The sequence below is a fragment of the Sinohyriopsis cumingii genome, chromosome 3 (genome assembly GCF_028554795.1).
Source record: "Sinohyriopsis cumingii isolate HCF-2022 chromosome 3, ASM2855479v2, whole genome shotgun sequence".
NCBI lineage: Eukaryota > Metazoa > Mollusca > Bivalvia > Unionida > Unionidae > Sinohyriopsis > Sinohyriopsis cumingii.
This window is the reverse complement of record NC_142963.1, coordinates 132547257-132566291: the sequence shown is the minus strand read 5'-3', so window position 1 is coordinate 132566291 and position 19035 is coordinate 132547257. Positions and strand designations below refer to the sequence as shown.

Sequence of the window (19035 nt, the reverse complement as noted above, 5' to 3'; positions counted from 1 at the left end):
AAAAATGATTAGGCTATCTAAACACAAAATTACAATTGTGTCCATTCTATCACTGTTATTATGACATCGCTTTGATCTAACAACCCTTTTTTTTTATATTATTAAACATATATCCAACCATTCTAGCACTCTTATTATGACATCACTTTTCTTCATACACTAATTTGATCCTTTATCCACTAATGTCAGTGTCTTGACATGCAACTTCAACAGTCAAAGCAATAGACGATGCAGCATTGGGAGATATATACATAGATACACTGATTTTAAAGTTCATCAGGTATTTCAAAAAGTCAGGGAGGCCACATCTCAGGCAGGCAGGTTTTGCTGTGTTGCTTGAATTATGAATGACAAGACAATTTAATTTACTCGATTTTAGTTAAGTGATTTGTACCTTGAAAACAATTACATACAAAATATTGATGAATATACTGTCTGAAGGTATTTTGGACTTTCATGCAGGTAGGTCCATGTAAAACATCAGTATCACAAAAGAAGTAAAGATGTAACGAAGCTGCATAAAACTGGGCCCACAGTGTATAAAGGTTACAAAGATAAATGAAGAAGCAAAAGTACATAACGTGCCATAATTTAATTGTACATTCTGTCAATAACAATAATTATGCTACACATGCATTTACTTCGGAAGGGATATTCTGTTTGCTATACAAACAGTATTGTAAAATATTCACAACTGAATATTTCAACCATGGCTAATAACCCTAATGAGCTCCACCCACTTGAAGGAAATCCATTTGGGATTCCATTCTTATTTTAAAATACAACACAGTATTGAGTTCCTCTTCAAGAAAAATACTTTATAAAATGCATTAATAATAAATAATATGGATGAATTCTTAAGAAAAAAAGAATAACATAAATGATGATAAAAAGTACACTTAACATTTCATTTCAGTTAATGCTTTTATAATAAAATAGTTTTTACAAAACTAAATATAAGATTTTATCAAAAGATTCATTTTCATGTCAATAAAGATAATAATATCCTTGCATTTTTACATTTTATTTTGGGGGGGGTGAGTAACAGCAACTGTATGGAATGATGCTCTACATAATGATTTGAGGATCCGGTACTGAATCTGAGATAGCCTTGTGGGGTAGAATCCTGCCTCCATTAACATACAGTTCATCATTTACTGACACATCCTCGCCCAACACTGATACATTCTCCATTCTTACCTGAAAGAAGGAAAATGCTGTCTATACCTGCTTATCGTGTAAGTCCGAGTGCAAATAACAGACCCTGATCACCACCACTGCATAATGTGCTATCAGATCAGGGTCTGTGTTGTTTGTTCTACGCATTACTCCTAAAAAGAAGTGCATAGACCCCCGATATTCTGGTGCATTATTCATAAGCAGATGTCGGTATATGAAGTTAACAGCTTGACATGACTTACAAATGAATATATATAACAGCCTTTAGTAAAAAAGATATATGCAGCGAAGTAGCAACATTTTGGTTTTGTTATCTGGTGCAATAAGTTCACTGCATAATATACTGCATATCCAAGACAAGTACCATCACAACCCAGCATTCTAGGCCATGGCCCAAGGGCAGTCCATGTCCCTTGCTGCTGAATGGATGATATGTCATATATTGCTTTTACTGCACTAAACAATTTTTTTAACTTAAAAAGAATACTTAACAGAAAATCAATAACTTTATACATGTATAATTTATAACATGAATTAGTCCATCTCTGATATCAAATAGTCCATATCATAAAGACTAGACCAATGAGGTATGCATTACCTTTTAGTGACTAAAGCTAAGTTTACATTTGTGAAATGCAACAACACATGCATATGAAATGCATGAACAAATGCTGCTCAAAAAAATATTCAGGTTTGTCACTTACAACAAAATATATACAGTTAAAGTCAATGTAATGTAAAAGTCAGTTGATTTATTGGAACCACTGCACACATCAAACAATGGTTCTAAACTGATAACCCATAAAAATACTGTATAATATAAAACATACCACTAACATTTACCAGTGTTTGATTGTTGTCAAGTTCACCTATTCAAGGTGTGACATTATCAACTTTACGCTTCACACAGTTTAACCAAGTATCTATCCATCTGATATGAAATTAGCAGAATCATATCTAGATTAATCCATTTAAAGTTTGGTAAAGACTAGATCAAGTTTCTATTCATTACATAACTGCAATGAATAAGTTACTCAAATAACTTTCTGAGCTATATTTCTAGTTGTTGTGTTACAATGTGATCTATGACTTTTACAATATGAAGTGATACACTAAAATGTGTACATTTTGAACGGTCAATCTGATTTACCCATCTTCCTATGACACATTTCCAGCCTATGATGCAGGTCTCAAGCCAGGAATGTGATTTGATGTGAGCACCATTCAGCACTGTACATTTCTTCATGCATACTCCATCCTCTATCACTACATTAGGACCTATCGTTACATTTGGGCCGATTCGACAGTTCTTGCCTATCTGGGCACTGGGATCCTATGAATGATAGGATTACAAGGCAAATCAAAATATGAACATCACGTGTGTACATAACTATGGCATCATAAATTTACCCCTACACATTACTTCTCAGCAAATGATGAATCCCTGAAAGGAAGATAACCATGCATTCTAATCAGTGTAGCATTTTGTATCAAACAGATTTTCATTGGAAAATTTCACCACTTTTATTAAGAAGACATTTTTGATTCATAGTAAAAATGTCATGAAAGTTTCACAAAAGCTACATGTCAGACCATCAAGATACTCCTGCAGACAAGCTTTGCAATGCCAATATTATTACTTAATAAAATAAACCTGGCTAATTGAAAGAGGGCAATATCCACTGTAATTAACAACTGACAGACAGAAGGTGGCAGACAGCTGGAGGGCAATATCCATTGTAATTAACAACTGACAGACAGAAGGTGGTAGGCAGCTGGAGTTTAAGGATTCATCAATTTTATTTGTAAAGGTTTTGAAAAATACAAACCTACAACAATAACACAATAATGAAACACAAAATTATCAACTGACTTGCATTTCTCTGACAATTCTAAATTTGAATAAAAATTAGTCCTTTGAGGGGGCAGATATTTCTGTCTGAAAAGAATTTTCATGAATTCAAGATACGACAATATCTTTATAACTACAGAGTACTGAAACCATTTCTGATATTCGTGAGCAATAAGATTTAATTCAGGAGAATTAGTGACAAGAATTTCAACAGGTTCATTTTGGCAGCCATAGTGGATGTCTGTGGGGCACCATGTTTATTTGGGAGCAAATGGATATTATAAGAAGTTTTTTTGTTTTTTCCCGCATGAAAATCCCATGTCAACATGATCACAAATTCTGGAGTGGTAGCAATAAAAAAAAAATTCAAGATGACCATCATGGTGCCATATTTGATGTCTGAACTGCATCATTTTCCTTCAGGATAAAATGGGAAGTCTTGTGGATTAAACTCCATGCCAATATGACTTTCCATTTAAGGAAGAAAAGCACAATAAGATTTTAATGATGGCTGCCATATTTGAGGTCAAATCAGCACCATTTCATTAGTACCAACTAAACATCACAAAAAGTTTTTTGTTGAAAACCCAGTGTTGATATGATTTTTCACCTTGAACAAGTAGTGACAAGATTTTTAAGATGCCGACTGTGATGGTCAGTCAGTATATTTATTAAAAGCCCAACTAAGCAACATTTCAAGTCTTACACTGAACACTTCATGATATGACCTTCCATTTAAGATGAGTAGTAGTAACAAGATTTTAATGATGTCTGCTGTGGTGGTCACCTTGAATGTCCAGCACCATTTTCATCAATAAATCAATATCTTCTAGTAAAAAAAACCATGATGATATGACATTACTTTAAGATTTTCAAGATTGCTGCCATGACAACCATATTGTGCATCAGATAAGCACCATTTACATAGGACCAACTAGACATTTTGTGAAAAACCCACACTGATATGACCATTGAATCACAAGGAGTAAAGATAGCAAGATTTTCAATGCTGGTGTCCAAACAGAACCATATTCATCTAGGGACTGCTAGTCGTAAGTTCTTAAGGGAAAACCCAATGTTGATACAACAATTCATTCTGGTGGAGAAGCAATATGATTTTTCAAGATGGCTGCTGTGGAAGTCATACTTCATGTCTGAGTAACACCATTCTCATTTAGGACCAACAAAACCTTGCAATGAATGTGTGTGTAATGTTTCATGGCAATCATCTAATCAGTTTAGAAGAATTAAGCAAAAACAAACTTACATGAATGCTTAAATGGACACTGGGCCAAAAGTCTGTTAACAGGCCATCTCATATGATCAGAAGAGCTAAAAAAATACCCAGTTTGTCTTGGGTAGGCAAATGGATAATGCAAAAGTGACATACTAATCATATTTTTCTGTTCAAAGACTTGCTGTCGTTATGTGCAGACATCTATCTACTGTCCTACATAGAGTCTATCCCACCTAATGTCATGCCTGATTATCTACTGTCCAACAGTCTATTCCATCAAACATGATACAAACAGCTTATTTGAACTTTTGGAACCCCATGTATCATGGTTAGGGTGGAGAGGGAATGGAGAAGATTAAGAAAGAAAAAACCTCCACCATCTCTCCTGGTGAAGTTGCTGTGGTGGCTCATGGAGAATTACTCTGTACATCAAGCTTTCTTGCAGAGTCATCATGGATTACCACAGCAGAGATGGTGTCGTCTCTATCAAATGGACATGGTTTACTGTGAATGATCTCTGCAAGCATGCTCTTTAGAGGTTCATGGAGAGAGGCACTCATTTATCTACATTGTTATCAACCAATTATAAACATTTCCCAGTTTTAATGAAGATAATGCAGAGATATAATACTAGATCAAATCTTTTGACAATATTAACATAGTTGCATGCCTTGTACATTTTTTCACATATAAAAAAGGCTGATCAAGATCTTTTACAATAAGTTTATGCTTTTACTTTATTCAAAGAAATCTGAGCAAACTTACACACTGACTTGATGAAACCTTGAGCTTCTTTTTGAACAGTGTAAATTTATCCTACTGATTAAACATGAAAAGTACTCCTCTGAGGTATGGACAATTTAATTCCAGAGGACAGCCGGTTCCGTTCAAAAGTACTCCTCTGAGGAATGGACAATTTAATTCCAGATGGCAGCCACTTCCGTTCAAAAGTACTCCTCTGAGGTATGGACAATTTAATTCCAGATGACAGCCACTTCCGTTCAAAAAACAAAGAACAAAACAGAAAATGCTGAATGAAGACTTAAATGCAAATCACATATTTAGTCCTAAAGGGTAATGACCCTGTCATAAGGTTGAATATACATGTACACAGCTATGAAATGGTTCAGTTCTAACTGTATGCCTACTGTAAAGGACTAGACATTTAATTTATTGCACGTAATTGTTCTTTCTGACTGGAGTATTTTTTATTTTCATTTACCACAAGATAAATTTGTTTCAAGTAAAACAAGGAATGGGATAGTGTAATTTTAATATTACAAATCAGAACAAGACAATTGTTTTCAAGCATTTACCCCTCTCTCCTTTAGAAACTTAGATGGTCTCTCCCTAATAAAGACTTGGTTTCAACAATGTTCTACAGAGACAGTGACCACTGTCCATATAAATGATCGAAGTAAAGAAAATTGATTCTTAAAATGGTAAATGATTGTAAATCACTCATGATGTATTGGTCCTTCTATGGGTGGTCTTCATTCATTGGCTGTTCAAATGTTGATCAGTAATGTTGAGCAGCTCCTCCATGGTGGTGATGCCATCAGCGTGCCTGCTGAGATGTGGTGGTAATTGAGAGGTATTTATCACTCTGTCACGGAGTGAAGGTGGAGGGGATTAAGTCCCCCAACATGACACATGGGGTTCAGAAAATTTGATAGAGCTGTGCTGTATTTATCAAACCAATGCTTAGAAAAAAGATACCATTTAAAATGTTTAAAAAATTAGAAATCCAAAACTTGGCTAAAATCAAATTACAGGATTGATTTTGGTTTGGGTATTTTATAACACAGCAACACAGGTTATTTAGTGCCAAGGCAATTGGCATAAAGTGCCTTGCCCAAGAATTGGGCTCAGACTGACCTGATGGTAAGATTGAACCTGTACCCATCCACTGCTAAGCCTAGCATGCTAACCACTGAGCTGCTGTAACTACTGCCAACATTAGTAACATTTTACAACATGCAGTGGGTTCTTTGGAAGTTGAAGAGTAGTCTGCCCTTGAAAAAAAATATGAAACAGTTTCTCAGACAATAATGATCAAATGAAGAATCTGACTACTGATACTTACAACTAGGACATTGCCAACTACACCTGGACCTTGATAAAGACAGCCTGGGTTCTTTTGTCTTAGTGACGTTAAGTACATACACATTCCCGTGAGAAAGTCCTTTGGTTGACCAACATCCATCCAAAAACCTGGAAGATAAGTGGACAAAATATGTATTTACACTGGATTCAAAAGACCACTGAAAGACATAGCACCATTGAGCTATGTAATTTGACTATGTCATTGTGAAAGGTATTCTAATTACTGAACATGACAGACATGACCAGAAGCATGCATGTGTATTCTGCAATATAACAGTCAACCCAGTACCTCTGTCATACTTGAATATGACAGTCAATCACTTTGCTTTTCAGATCTCACTTTAAACTGAGCAGCCTAAACAAGAATGGAAAACAAATTCATCCTTGATTGTTAAATTTAAGAATGCAAAGATTTCATAGATTCAGCATAAATCTCTTTGAAATAAATTACTAAATAAAAAGAATTAACACATATATTTAAAAGATATGAAATTTTAATTTTTTTAACCCTGTTAAAGATTCTCTATGTACCTTACTACCCTAGAAATGAAATGCAGGACTGGAAGAATTTACATGTATCTTAAATCAGCTATTCATTATCTTGAAGAAATAAAGAATAGTGCAGGTTCAAGGTTGATTAAATGACTGTATATCACAGAAAGCTTCATCAGGCGTCGACAAAATATTTCAAACTGAAGATGAAAAAACAGTTGTTCTGATGTAATCTCAAGTCTAAATAATGTATTATGGTTTCGTTAAATCACAGGCTTTTTACCTTGGAGTTCCATTGCATACAAATGCCCATCCTTAGCCATGGCTGGAAATACCTCTTTTTCAATTGATGTGGGTTTAAGCTGAAAGATATCAAACCATCCCTTTCAGTCTGGTATCTAAAAATCAGATAAAATCTTGAGAAATGTCCAAACAAATTTAACTATACAATCAAAAAGTCAAGACAAACTCTATCATGCAATGATATGCAGTTCTCAAAATTTGTTATTTGAAGAAAGTCTTTACCTGCAGTTTTCATCTCTAATGAAGATAGAGACGATATGTTTAGATCTACTGTTCATTACACATTGCCACCTTTTTTTAAACACCAAGGTCTTTTTTTATGGACCCCACACATAAAAAGAGTGCATCCTAAAATATTCAAAACACATGGCAAATCTTTATCTAGCTACATGGCATATTTTGATACAAGGATAAAAGACCTGACAACAGGCAGCAGATGTGAGCACACTTTCCTTAGGATCTCACACAAAAAATCAACTATGTAGATAATTAAGTTAACATGACCTCTTTACTATTGTATATATCCACTTATAAGTCCAGCTCCAAACAACATAAGCCCTGATCTGCCACTGTATACAGCACAGGCAGATCAAAGTCATAGCTGCCAACCTTCCAGGCTCACAATTAGTGAAAACAGGGATAAAAAGTAGTGAATTTGGACATGAATTAGTGAAAAATACCACAACAATAACTCCATCCACTCTGACCGTTAAAACTACACTATATCAAGTTCGCAATATAGAACTAAAACCCTACATATATGCAGAAATATTTATTTATCAAGACATGATACTGTGGCAGACTTCCTCAACTGCTTGATCGTAAATTTGTTTTCTAAACAGTTCAGACTTCTTGCCTGCTGGTTGATCTTGGTGACTAAAATTGCTGACAATTTTTCTGCAGCTAAGGAGGCCCTAAAGTCTGTCTTATTTTTCCTCACTATAGAAAATACTCTTTTGCTGTCACTTTTGCCTGTTGCTGTGTGGAATGCACAGGAGCTGCAGCACTTTTGGTTCTTCCACAGGAAAGTTTGGAAGCGATTTTTGAGTCCGGGAACATTTGTCAGAACAAATGTTTAGCATGGTCTCCAGCTAATAAAGGTAGACTGTTTGACAAGAAAACTCACAAATAATGCTTCAGTGTTGGTAGCCTGCAGGTCTTTTGTTGATGGCTTAAAATATTCCAAAGATGAAATCTGCGAATTCTTAATTTTCCCAACTTCTACGTGTTTTTTTGCAACCGACATGCTTCCTCACATTGTCTATGCGATGGCAAACTGAGTGCAAAATGCATGATGAATATCAATGTTTAATGGCAGAATGCACAGCCAATTTTTGATATATTCCAAATTAAACTTCACTTTTTGAGTAATACATTTCTTTTTCCTTGGTGGTGAAGATATTTTCAACATCTTACATGCGATGCTAAACGGTAACTCAAATCAGTGTTGGTGACGCATGCATGGAGCATAATTCCGGTTAGGCCCCAGTTTCTCTCAAAAGCATTTGTAAAACTACTCTTATACATATAGATTAAAATAGGCTAAAATGCTTTCTACCGGGCTGCTGTACTAATCAGCTGTAGATCTACTAATATCGCGACCAGCAGTACCGGACTGTTTCGGCAACTGTGAATATCCCGACTAGCGCTTAACAGGAAATCGTTTATTTTATTAAAGTTTTTAAATAACTGAGGATTGGAGAATTCATGAATTTTTGGCTTGCGGTGTGAATCCGTGAATCGCTGAAAAAGTCTTGAAATTCACACTAAATTCATGAAGGTTGGCAGCTATGCAAACTCTATGTTCGTGGTTCTACTCGTTATTCCTAACAAACTGCATAAAACCAGATCTGCCAAAACAATACATATTGTGCTGGCAGATCAGGGTCTCTGCAGTTTGCAGTTGGACTTGACATATAAGTGAATATATAAGTATATCTCAGAGGCTGTTATGTGCTTACATAATCATTACCTCTATTCTGTTCAACATGGATGGAGAGAAGATGTACAATCCAGCATTGATTTTATTGGAAACATATTCCTGGGGTTTCTCCACGAAACGATTAATCTTTCCAGTCTCTGCATCATACACAACAACACCGTACTTAGAAGGTTCATCTACCTTAGTGACCTGAAGAAAAATATAAAGGATCACTGCAATTTAAATGTCCAAATTCAAACTTTAATTACACAGAACACAGCAAATATAGAAGAATACAAAGGCTAGTTGCATATTGCTACATTTTAATTGTTTATAGACACTACCGTACAAGTCACATGGGTCATGTATGTGCATTTACTCATTTTAAATTAAATATAAATTGTTCTTTTAAAATTTAACGCCATTTTCTTTAACCAAAGTCTATTCAATCAAGATTATTGAATGCTTTGCACTTTAATTGTCACAAAGAAACTTCAAGACAAAAATTATCTATCGCCATGGACATTTACAATGGCGGCCATATAATAAACTTGGGTCAAAATAAGAGTGAGTAGAGTAGAATCATCACAATCAAGGGTAGTATGAATTTGATTATCAAAACACAGCTTTCAATGTAACACCACAGCATGTGACATTCAATCAGGATTGTACTGGATCATGCCTTCAGGTTCATTTCATCCAAAAATGTATATGTACTTTAACAGTGATTTTGCTGTATTTCGTCCAAAAATGTATATGTACTTTAACAGTGACCTCTCGGGTCATCTAAATAATGACCTTAAAAAGGAACATGGATGTATATGAATCCAAATGAAGTGAATACTTGCCACTTAAAGGTATGTAGAAAAAATTCTAAAAAATGACACCCATTACTGAAATAGTCTGTTCTGAATGCCTACATGACTCGCGTGACTTGTACTGTAGTGTAAGCATACATGTTTGGATCCATGTACAAGTATAACTGCAAAATTTATCCAAGGCAGGAACAGGTTTTATTTTAGTTGTTGTTGCATGGATCGATATGTTCTGTTAACTCTCAAGATAACACCTGTTTCTTCACTTAATATATCACTGATCCAACTTTCAGTCAAGAATTTGCACAGAAATCCTCATCAAAAAGTGTCGAACTAGAAGCAAAGTAACGAACAAGACACAAGTTATCATCAGAAGTCTGTTTTTGACAGCAAAACTACAGTTAATCTTCTAAAATACTTCTTGATTAAGTCAGCATTCTTTACCAACCGCTATTGGGCTATTGGGTTACCATGACATCCACAAACAATGTCAACTGTACAAAAGAAACTTAAAGCAGATATTTTAAGGTCCTTATAAATCTCTAAATAAATTTACTGGTAGAGGACTTCACTCAGGAGTGCATTAACGAGTAACGATCTTACACTCTTTGTTACATACAGTATTAATGAAACAATGACACTTTCAGGGCCAATATATTTCACTTTTTTCTTTCACATTTTTAAAGTGAATTTTTTTTATGATTTTGGCATTTTGTTGGTTATTGAGAAAACATACAAAATTACCTAATTTCTTTCTATTTTAAACATAGACTCTTCTAAGCCAGATATTATTATTTTAAAATTCTAAAAAATGACACCTATTACTGAAATATCAGTGTTTAATGCCTACATGACTTGTACTGTAGTGCAAGCAAACATGGTTGTATCCATGTACAAGTATAACAGCAAAATTTATCTGGAGCAGGAACAGTCATTTTTTTTTTGGCATGGATCTATATGTTCTGTTAATTCTCAAGATAACACCTGTTTCTTCACTTAATTCTTTCACATGCATGGTTCAAGGTACTTCTCAAGGTATCACTATACTAACTGGGCCATTCAACTGTTATTGCAATATACTCTGGTCTGTAAGAAATTCATTCATGTTTCCTTTCTCTGATATTTCCAGGAGATTCGCTTACCATGTTAATTGCACATGCATGGTTCAAGGTACTTCTCATGGTATCTTTATATTAACTTGGCCATTCAACTGTTACTGCAATATACTGTGGTCCGTAAGAAATTCATTCATGTTTCCTTTCTCTGACATTTCCAGGAGATTTGCTTACCATGTTACTTGCATTTAATTGAAAGCAGCATTAAAGTCTAAACAGAAAATAAAAAGATCCAAGTTTACATAATGTTTTTCAGATATGATATTACTGTGTTGGTGACTTTCCTGTGATCATCTTGTCAAAAAGAAAAGTCCCAAGCACTTGTGGAGATGAAATAGTATAATCTAAAAATTTCCTCAACTTAATTTTTGGGACAGAATAATACTACAGTGCACAAGCACTAAAGACAATGTAAACTATGTTCATAACCAAACATCAGTGGTATGATATTTTACCAACACATTTAATATTTTCATATTACAAAAATTGGTATGACATTTTAGCAACCCATTTCATATTCTTCATATTACACATGCATAATATTTCAGGTCGTGTACTCATATGGCCAATAAACGAGTTCCAAAACATTCCATCAAAAGTGAAAATAAAAGAGGCAACTAATGGAGTCAGGAGCCACACAGCACACTGATCAGTGTACTGGACTTGCAACCAAAAGGCTCATGGTTTGAATCCTTGCATCAGATCAGCCCCAGTTGGCTACCATGGTATGTATTTGGGTAAGGCACTTTACTCCAACTGCTTTGACCCTACCTAAGCTACCTGTGTTGGTGTGCCATAAACCAAACCCATCAAGTCATGTAAAATGCAAGCATAGTGTCTGAGGCTTCTTAATGTCATTATGGTTACTGAACTGAATTTCTTTACTAGTTGTATTTTTCACAAAAATGAATAAGTCAGCATGAGCACTCATACCATATCTCTTAATATATGAGTACTTACTATGATTGTTCCCTCTTTTCCATGGTGCTTATGAAACTGAATCATTTCTTTAAAAGGAAATTCACAGATGACATCACTGTTCAAAACAAAGAATGGGTCATTATCAACTGTCAAGTATTTACTTGCTAGTGCAAGAGGCCCAGCTGTAAAGAAAACAAAAGGAATGATACTTTGTATTGTAATAATACTGCAATGTGTACAGTCATGTAAATACCTAGTAATAATACTGTAATATGTACAGTCATGTAAATACCTTGCAATAATACTATAATGTGCAGTCATGTAAATACCTTGCAATAATACTGAAATGTGTAGTCATGTAAATACCTAGTAATAATACTGTAATATGTACAGTCATGTAAATACCTTGTAATAATACTATAATGTGCAGTCATGTAAATACCTTGCAATAATACTGTAATGTGTAGTCATGTAAATACCTTGCAATAATACTGTAATGTGTGTAGTCATGTAAATACCTTGCAATAATACTGTAATGTGTAGTCATGTAAATACCTTGCAATAATACTGTAATGTGTAGTCAGGTAAATACCTTGTAATACTGCAATGTGTACAGTCATGTAAATACCTTGCAATAATACTGTAATGTGTAGTCATGTAAATACCTTGTAATAATACTGTAATGTGTAGTCATGTAAATACCTTGTAATACTGCAATGTGTACAGTCATGTAAATACCTTGTAATAATACTGTAATGTGTGTAGTCATGTAAATACCTTGCAATAATACTGTAATGTGTAATCATGTAAATACCTTGTAATAATACTGTAATGTGTACAGTCATGTAAATACCTTGCAATAATACTGTAATGTGTAGTCATGTAAATATCTTGCAATAATACTGTAATGTGTAGTCAGGTAAATACCTTGTAATACTGCAATGTGTACAGTCATGTAAATACCTTGTAATAATACTGTAATGTGTAGTCATGTAAATGCATTTTAATAATACTGCAATGTGTACAGTCATGTAAATACCTTGTAATAATACTGTAGCATGTAAATACCTTGTAATAATACTGTAACATGTAAATACCTTGTAATAATTCTGCAACATGTAAATACCTTGTAATAATACTGTAACATGTAAATACCTTGTAATCATACTGTAACATGTAAATACCTTGTAATCATACTGTAACATGTACAGTCATGTAAATACCTTTAACAATACTGTAATGTGTAGTCATGTAAATACCTTGTAATAATTCTGTAACATTTAAATACTTTGTAATAATACTGTGACATGTACAATCTTGTAAATATCTTGTAATAATACTGTAACATGTACAGTCATGTAAATACCTTGTAATAATATTGTAATGTGTAGTCATGTAAATACCTTGCAATAATACTGAAATGTGTAGTCATGTAATTGTAATAATACTGTAATGTGTAGTCATGTAAATACCTTGTAATAATACTATAACATGTACACATGCAATGTGTAGAGCTTGAAAAAATCATTAGAAAAGTCATTTAAATTAATATTGTTTATTAAGTTTAGGTTCTATGTCCTCAAAATCACACATAAAAGATTAGTAAAATTTACACAAGACAGGTAAAAGTTCTAAGTTACTCATCCTGCCTAAATGAAAATTTGTTCAGCCATACACAGCTAAGCAAAACTAGTTTCAATCAGAGTTTACAAGTAAAGGTATGTGTATAAATATTACCTGTGCCCAGAGGTTCTGATTCTAAGGAAATGGAAATTTTCACTCCAAGCTGAAAAAAAAGCCAAAAGAACCAGGATAAAAAACTGAAATTGACAATTACTTTGTCACTCAATTCAGACAAAAACATATCACCAAATAAAATTTGACAATTTCTGAACTTTTTTGACAATGCTTTCTTTAATACCTTTATATATGCATGTTTAAAAAATGTCTTGGAAAAAAGGATCAATGGTCTTTGATGGTTTTGGAAACATACTTTAATTTTTTTAATATTTATTATCTTTCTCCATCAAACTGCAGATATATTTACTTGTACATTATAAACCTTTAACAGACACCTGCTATGGCTCAGTAATCCCTTGAAAAACATAATTTTTTTTTACTCCCAATCAATTGATAACCATCTATAAAAAACATGATATCCAATGAATCTTGTAAGAGACAATTATATTATTTGACACCAAGATATTTACTTATGTTTCCTACAGCCTGCATAAACAGTAAACAGTGGTGATTATTACAGCATCATGCTTAGTGCTCAATGAATACAATCACCCCTGGACAGTTTACACACGTAATAAAGGCAAACACAGTCAGCGATGAACAACCACCATTCCAAAGATTACCTAATTCATTTAGAACAGCAAGAAGGGTGATTTGTATTTGCTAGTACTTTGGGCATTGCTATGGGATAGCAAAGAAAGCTAATTTACATAGGTAAAGTACACAAAGTAGAACCTAGTTTGTTTGAAGTTAGTTGTTAAAGATTATTAGATAGTTTATGATCTGTGGCAGAATGTCTTGGATGTCAAATTTTACTCCATAAAAATAATGTAATCAAGGTGTGTGTGAACATATTATTACCTTGTATCTTCTATGTACCTAATAGAGGACCTCAAGGTAGATTATTTTCTCATTTGTAATTAATTGAACCACCCACCAAAAATAAAGTCTTTATAATAATAATAATAATAATAATAATAATAATTATTATTATTATTATTATTATTATATGTACATACCATATCACAATAATCTAGTGCTTCACTTTCAGCATGGGGATAAAAAAAAAGTAAATTAACCTAGAGGAATAAATCTGATTATCTATATACCTTCTCCTCCACATTTTTCAATTCCTTTTCCATCTGCTCTGCTCTGTAGCTGACAGCTAGAATTATGTGTTTTACCCCTGCCTAGAAATAGAATAAGAAGATACATTTACAATAAATTTGTTATCTCTCATACCCGGGCTTCCAATAACGCACAAATGTGCATCCCTGACATAATAAAGTTAAAAATAATGCATTAAAACCCCGGCCTAAGAGTCCCATAGGACGCAATAAACATTGCTGATCAAGCTGATTTCCAGCTTGCAGAAAAGGTTCAGGTTTCACAAAACTGAGGTCTCAAGGATTTTCTGTGATGTCTGTTGAGGTCATGTCCATTAATTATGCATTATGCATTACCAAGTTTAGCTGAATAAGTATAGAGCATGTGATCTTGAAAAGATGATGTGCTAAGGATTCAAATTAAATTAGAAGATAAACCCTACGATAATAAATATTACTACCATTTGTTGCTTTCATGTCGAGATTTGGACATAATGCCATTTGCAAATTTGCATAAGTATTTTGGGGGTTACACGAACGCATGCATGTCAACCATTATGCTTTTGTCGTAATCTTTACAACTTTTTTCTCAACAAATTACCTTTCATGTTCTCCAGTACATGGATTATGCTGTTTTGGTAAATTCAAAAATAAAATAAATAAAAATCAGTCAAAAGTTGTCTTTATCATTTTTAGTTTCATCTCTTTAATTCCACTCGTATAAATTGGGGAATCGGCTTTAAAAACATCACTGCTGAGTAAGAATTTTACTCGTTTTCTATTTATAGCAACTGTATATAACCCATTTTATTTCCAAGAAAACAGACGGGTTTCATCAATTTGAACTTAGCCTCACAGATTCATTATATTCATAATAAAATTCAGTAGTGGACCAGTCTTGGGTCTTATAGAAACGGCGCCAGATTATAAGCAAGACGCTTTACAATGTGACTTGTAGATATTATCAGATGAAATTTTTTAGTGCAGATGGATCTTTGCAAACTTCAAAACATGTCAGATCAGAGAACAAGACAAATCAACACTGTTCTACAAACATTAAAAGAAGAATACGAGTAATGTAATTCAGCACTCAGGATTGAGCACATGAATGCTCATTGCAAAAAATATAAAATTAAATTTATGATTATCCAGTTCTGTAATTAAGACATCTCACTTGATATTTTTGTTTCGGAGGGCGCAACATATTACTGTTTAAAAAACATCCTTGAGTAGCGTGTTTCCAATTCGACTAATGGGATATCAAGTTTAATACATGAATCTTACACATACACACAACTTACAGTAGAAACTATAAAGTGGGACCCTTTAACATCTTGTAAGGACCCTATAAAAATCAAATGTGGGGTCCTCAGGACTCCATAAAATGTCAATATAATGGAAACCCTGCATACCATGTGTTCATGCTTTTAAGCCGAGTTCAACTGTGATCAACATAGACCCTGATCTGTCATACATACTGCACATCAGGACTAATATTGTCTGTTCAACTGACAACTCCTAAACAGATCATGCCATAACATTTAGTCACCATCTGCTAAACTTTGATGCCAACTGCTATTTTGGCTACCACAAATGGAAACATAGCAACAAAATAAAAACAAACCCAAAACCTCATATAAAAAAAATGTAGTATTATATTATATTACCTCTGACAATGCCTCCAGTTGATGAAGCAACATTGGCTTATTCCCAAACTCAACCAGTGGTTTCGGACAACTAAGAGTGAGTGGACGTAGACGAGTGCCATAGCCACCAACAAGAATCAGGGCCTTCATCTTAAATCTTCAAATTAGCCTGTAAATATTTTAATTCAATGGATATAAAATATAATAAAAGGAATAAGAAACAATAGTTTATTTGTTTTTTGAAAAAATAAATGCTTTATGCTTGAAGGTATACTGAAGCCATTATATGCCATGAACCAACAGTAAATGAATATTGGGCACTGGCATTGTAATGTACTGTTCCGGTCTATAATTTAGTGGCTATCTTACCTCTAAAATCCACCCAGATTGTTCAGTATGGTTCTTTTTTAAAGAGAAAAAAAAAAAAAAACATACATGAGATTTTCTAAATAGAAATAAGTACTTCAGGTATGTGAACTCTCCACATGACTTGTTGCCCAATAGTTGGTGTGAACAGAAAGTAGTAGTGCTGTTGGATGTTTTCAAAGCTACATCATGGTAAAAGGCTGCTGTTCGAGTTAAAATCAAGTGCACATTAAACACTGTTACCCTCCTATGTGATGATGAAAACAATGGCAGACCAATGTACTGACATGGAATTTGACAGATGAGATGAGCAAATTAACAGTGTCAGTATTGTTAGGTGATCAGCAGGATACTGAAAAATAAACAAGCCTGATGTGTCGAAAATTTGGAATTCCACATCTATAACAATTCATATTTATTTGTTCCAAAGGCTAATATACATCAACTCATCTGAAGACATTATTCTGGTACAAAACCATTTCCCACAGCTGTGGTCTGCCACCGTGTGTATTGTTCTGAACATTAACAGACTGTTCCAAATGCCATGTGTATTCCACTGACCTGGGGTCAGGGTTTACAGCAGACAACAGATCAATGCATTTAATATCAACACTGAAAAACACATGTACAGATGGCCAATCAAATATTCTTTTTGCACATATATTAAATGATAATTTCTCTGAGATTCCAAAGTACGGTACAATCCTGGGTAAAATCTGGTAGTGATGACTTCACTGCTGGCAAGATGGCAGAAAACTGCAATTTTGTTGATTTTGATACTGACCTTGTGTTTGGCTATCAACTATATGATTGCTTCTTACCAGGTAAATAAAAATACTGAACTTAAATCCTACATGTCTCATACCAAACTACATATGCATCTCATACCAAACTACATATATCTCTCATAACAAACTACATATATATCTCATACCAAGCTACATGTCTCATATCAAACTACATATATATCTCATAGCAAACTACAAATGTCTTATACCTAACTACATACATATCTCAAACCAATTTAATGCACCAATCAACAAAATCATAGAACACATGTACCATATATACTGGTCCATAAGTTGAATACACTAATTTTATTTTTCATCCTTCATCCATATAAATTGATGCAGAGTATAAGAGACCAGATCAATACCTTGACTTTATTTCATTGGACCTATTCATTTATTTCAAATCGTTGGACCTATTCATAAACATATCAGAACTGACGATTAGTATTTTGAATGAAAGAAAGCTATCTACTTTCTACAATATTAATATACTTTTCTCGTATCATTAAAGGAACATAGTTCAACTTAATATGATTTCGGTATTCCTGGCTTCCATCATATTCCAGTCAATTGAAATGTATGCTAACAGAACTTGAAAACATTTGCTTGTGTGAGAATCGTGATTTTATTTGAACAAAGACATCAAAGTCTGACTAAAATATTGTGGCGTTAATTTATAGAAACACGCAGATATAATGGACTGCCGATGTGAAATATTCCGGAAAAATTTACTTTTGTTCCGATGCTAATTGACATCAGAAGATGCTACACTGTGCATTAAGCAGCAAGACGTCGACCCCTAAAACATAAATATCTGGGTTGATGTCTTACATTGTATGACTACTCTTGGTGTCAAACATGACTTTTGGACGAGAAAAATGTAGTTGTAAATTTGGGGATAGGGGCATAAACATATTTTCTATGAACTTCTAAGGTCAACTGAATAATATTTGTATGATATGTTTTAATACTGCAGGATAGCTATCCACAAATATGGACATTTTTTATATACCTCATTTGAGTATTTTATTGTGTATGTTATATACTGGACAAATTATGCGGCATTACATTTGTGCATAAAACTCCTATGCACCCTCCACCAAATGGGGATGGGGGTCAGCCTGAAGACTAAAAGGTGTGTAAATTTCAACCAATCATTTCGCGTGACTGAAAGAGATACTCTCCTTCCCTAATATCGGGTGCATCGCACGGAGTTCAGCTATCAGCATAGCCGAGTTTTGATATCTGATTTATCTCACCTGGTTTTATTAAAAATACAAGTCTCAAATCACCAAAGGACGTGTGCTGACAACGTGTATAAACAGAGCAATGTTTGGATTTTGTGCCACGACGCCGATGTCAAACCAATTCCACTTCCGATAGCAAAACTAAAATGGGTGCCTGAGAATTTGCTATATCAAGTCAAGTATAAAATGTTAAACATT

At 33.9% G+C, this 19035-nt stretch overlaps 1 protein-coding gene across 1 annotated transcript; it reads right to left on the bottom strand.

Moving 5' to 3' along the window:
* Positions 1-577: 577 nt before the first annotated feature.
* Positions 578-19033, bottom strand: LOC149803883 (mannose-1-phosphate guanylyltransferase catalytic subunit beta-like). Its single transcript, XM_089953691.1, has 10 exons — positions 18850-19033; positions 16455-16602; positions 14791-14871; positions 13679-13727; positions 11981-12123; positions 9142-9300; positions 7150-7228; positions 6355-6482; positions 2330-2512; positions 578-1200 (listed from the first exon to the last, which is right to left on the bottom strand). Exons 2-10 carry the CDS (start codon positions 16581-16583, stop codon positions 1069-1071), a joined length of 1083 nt encoding a protein of 360 aa, XP_089809817.1. The 5' UTR covers positions 16584-16602; positions 18850-19033; the 3' UTR covers positions 578-1068.
* Positions 19034-19035: the final 2 nt, after the last annotated feature.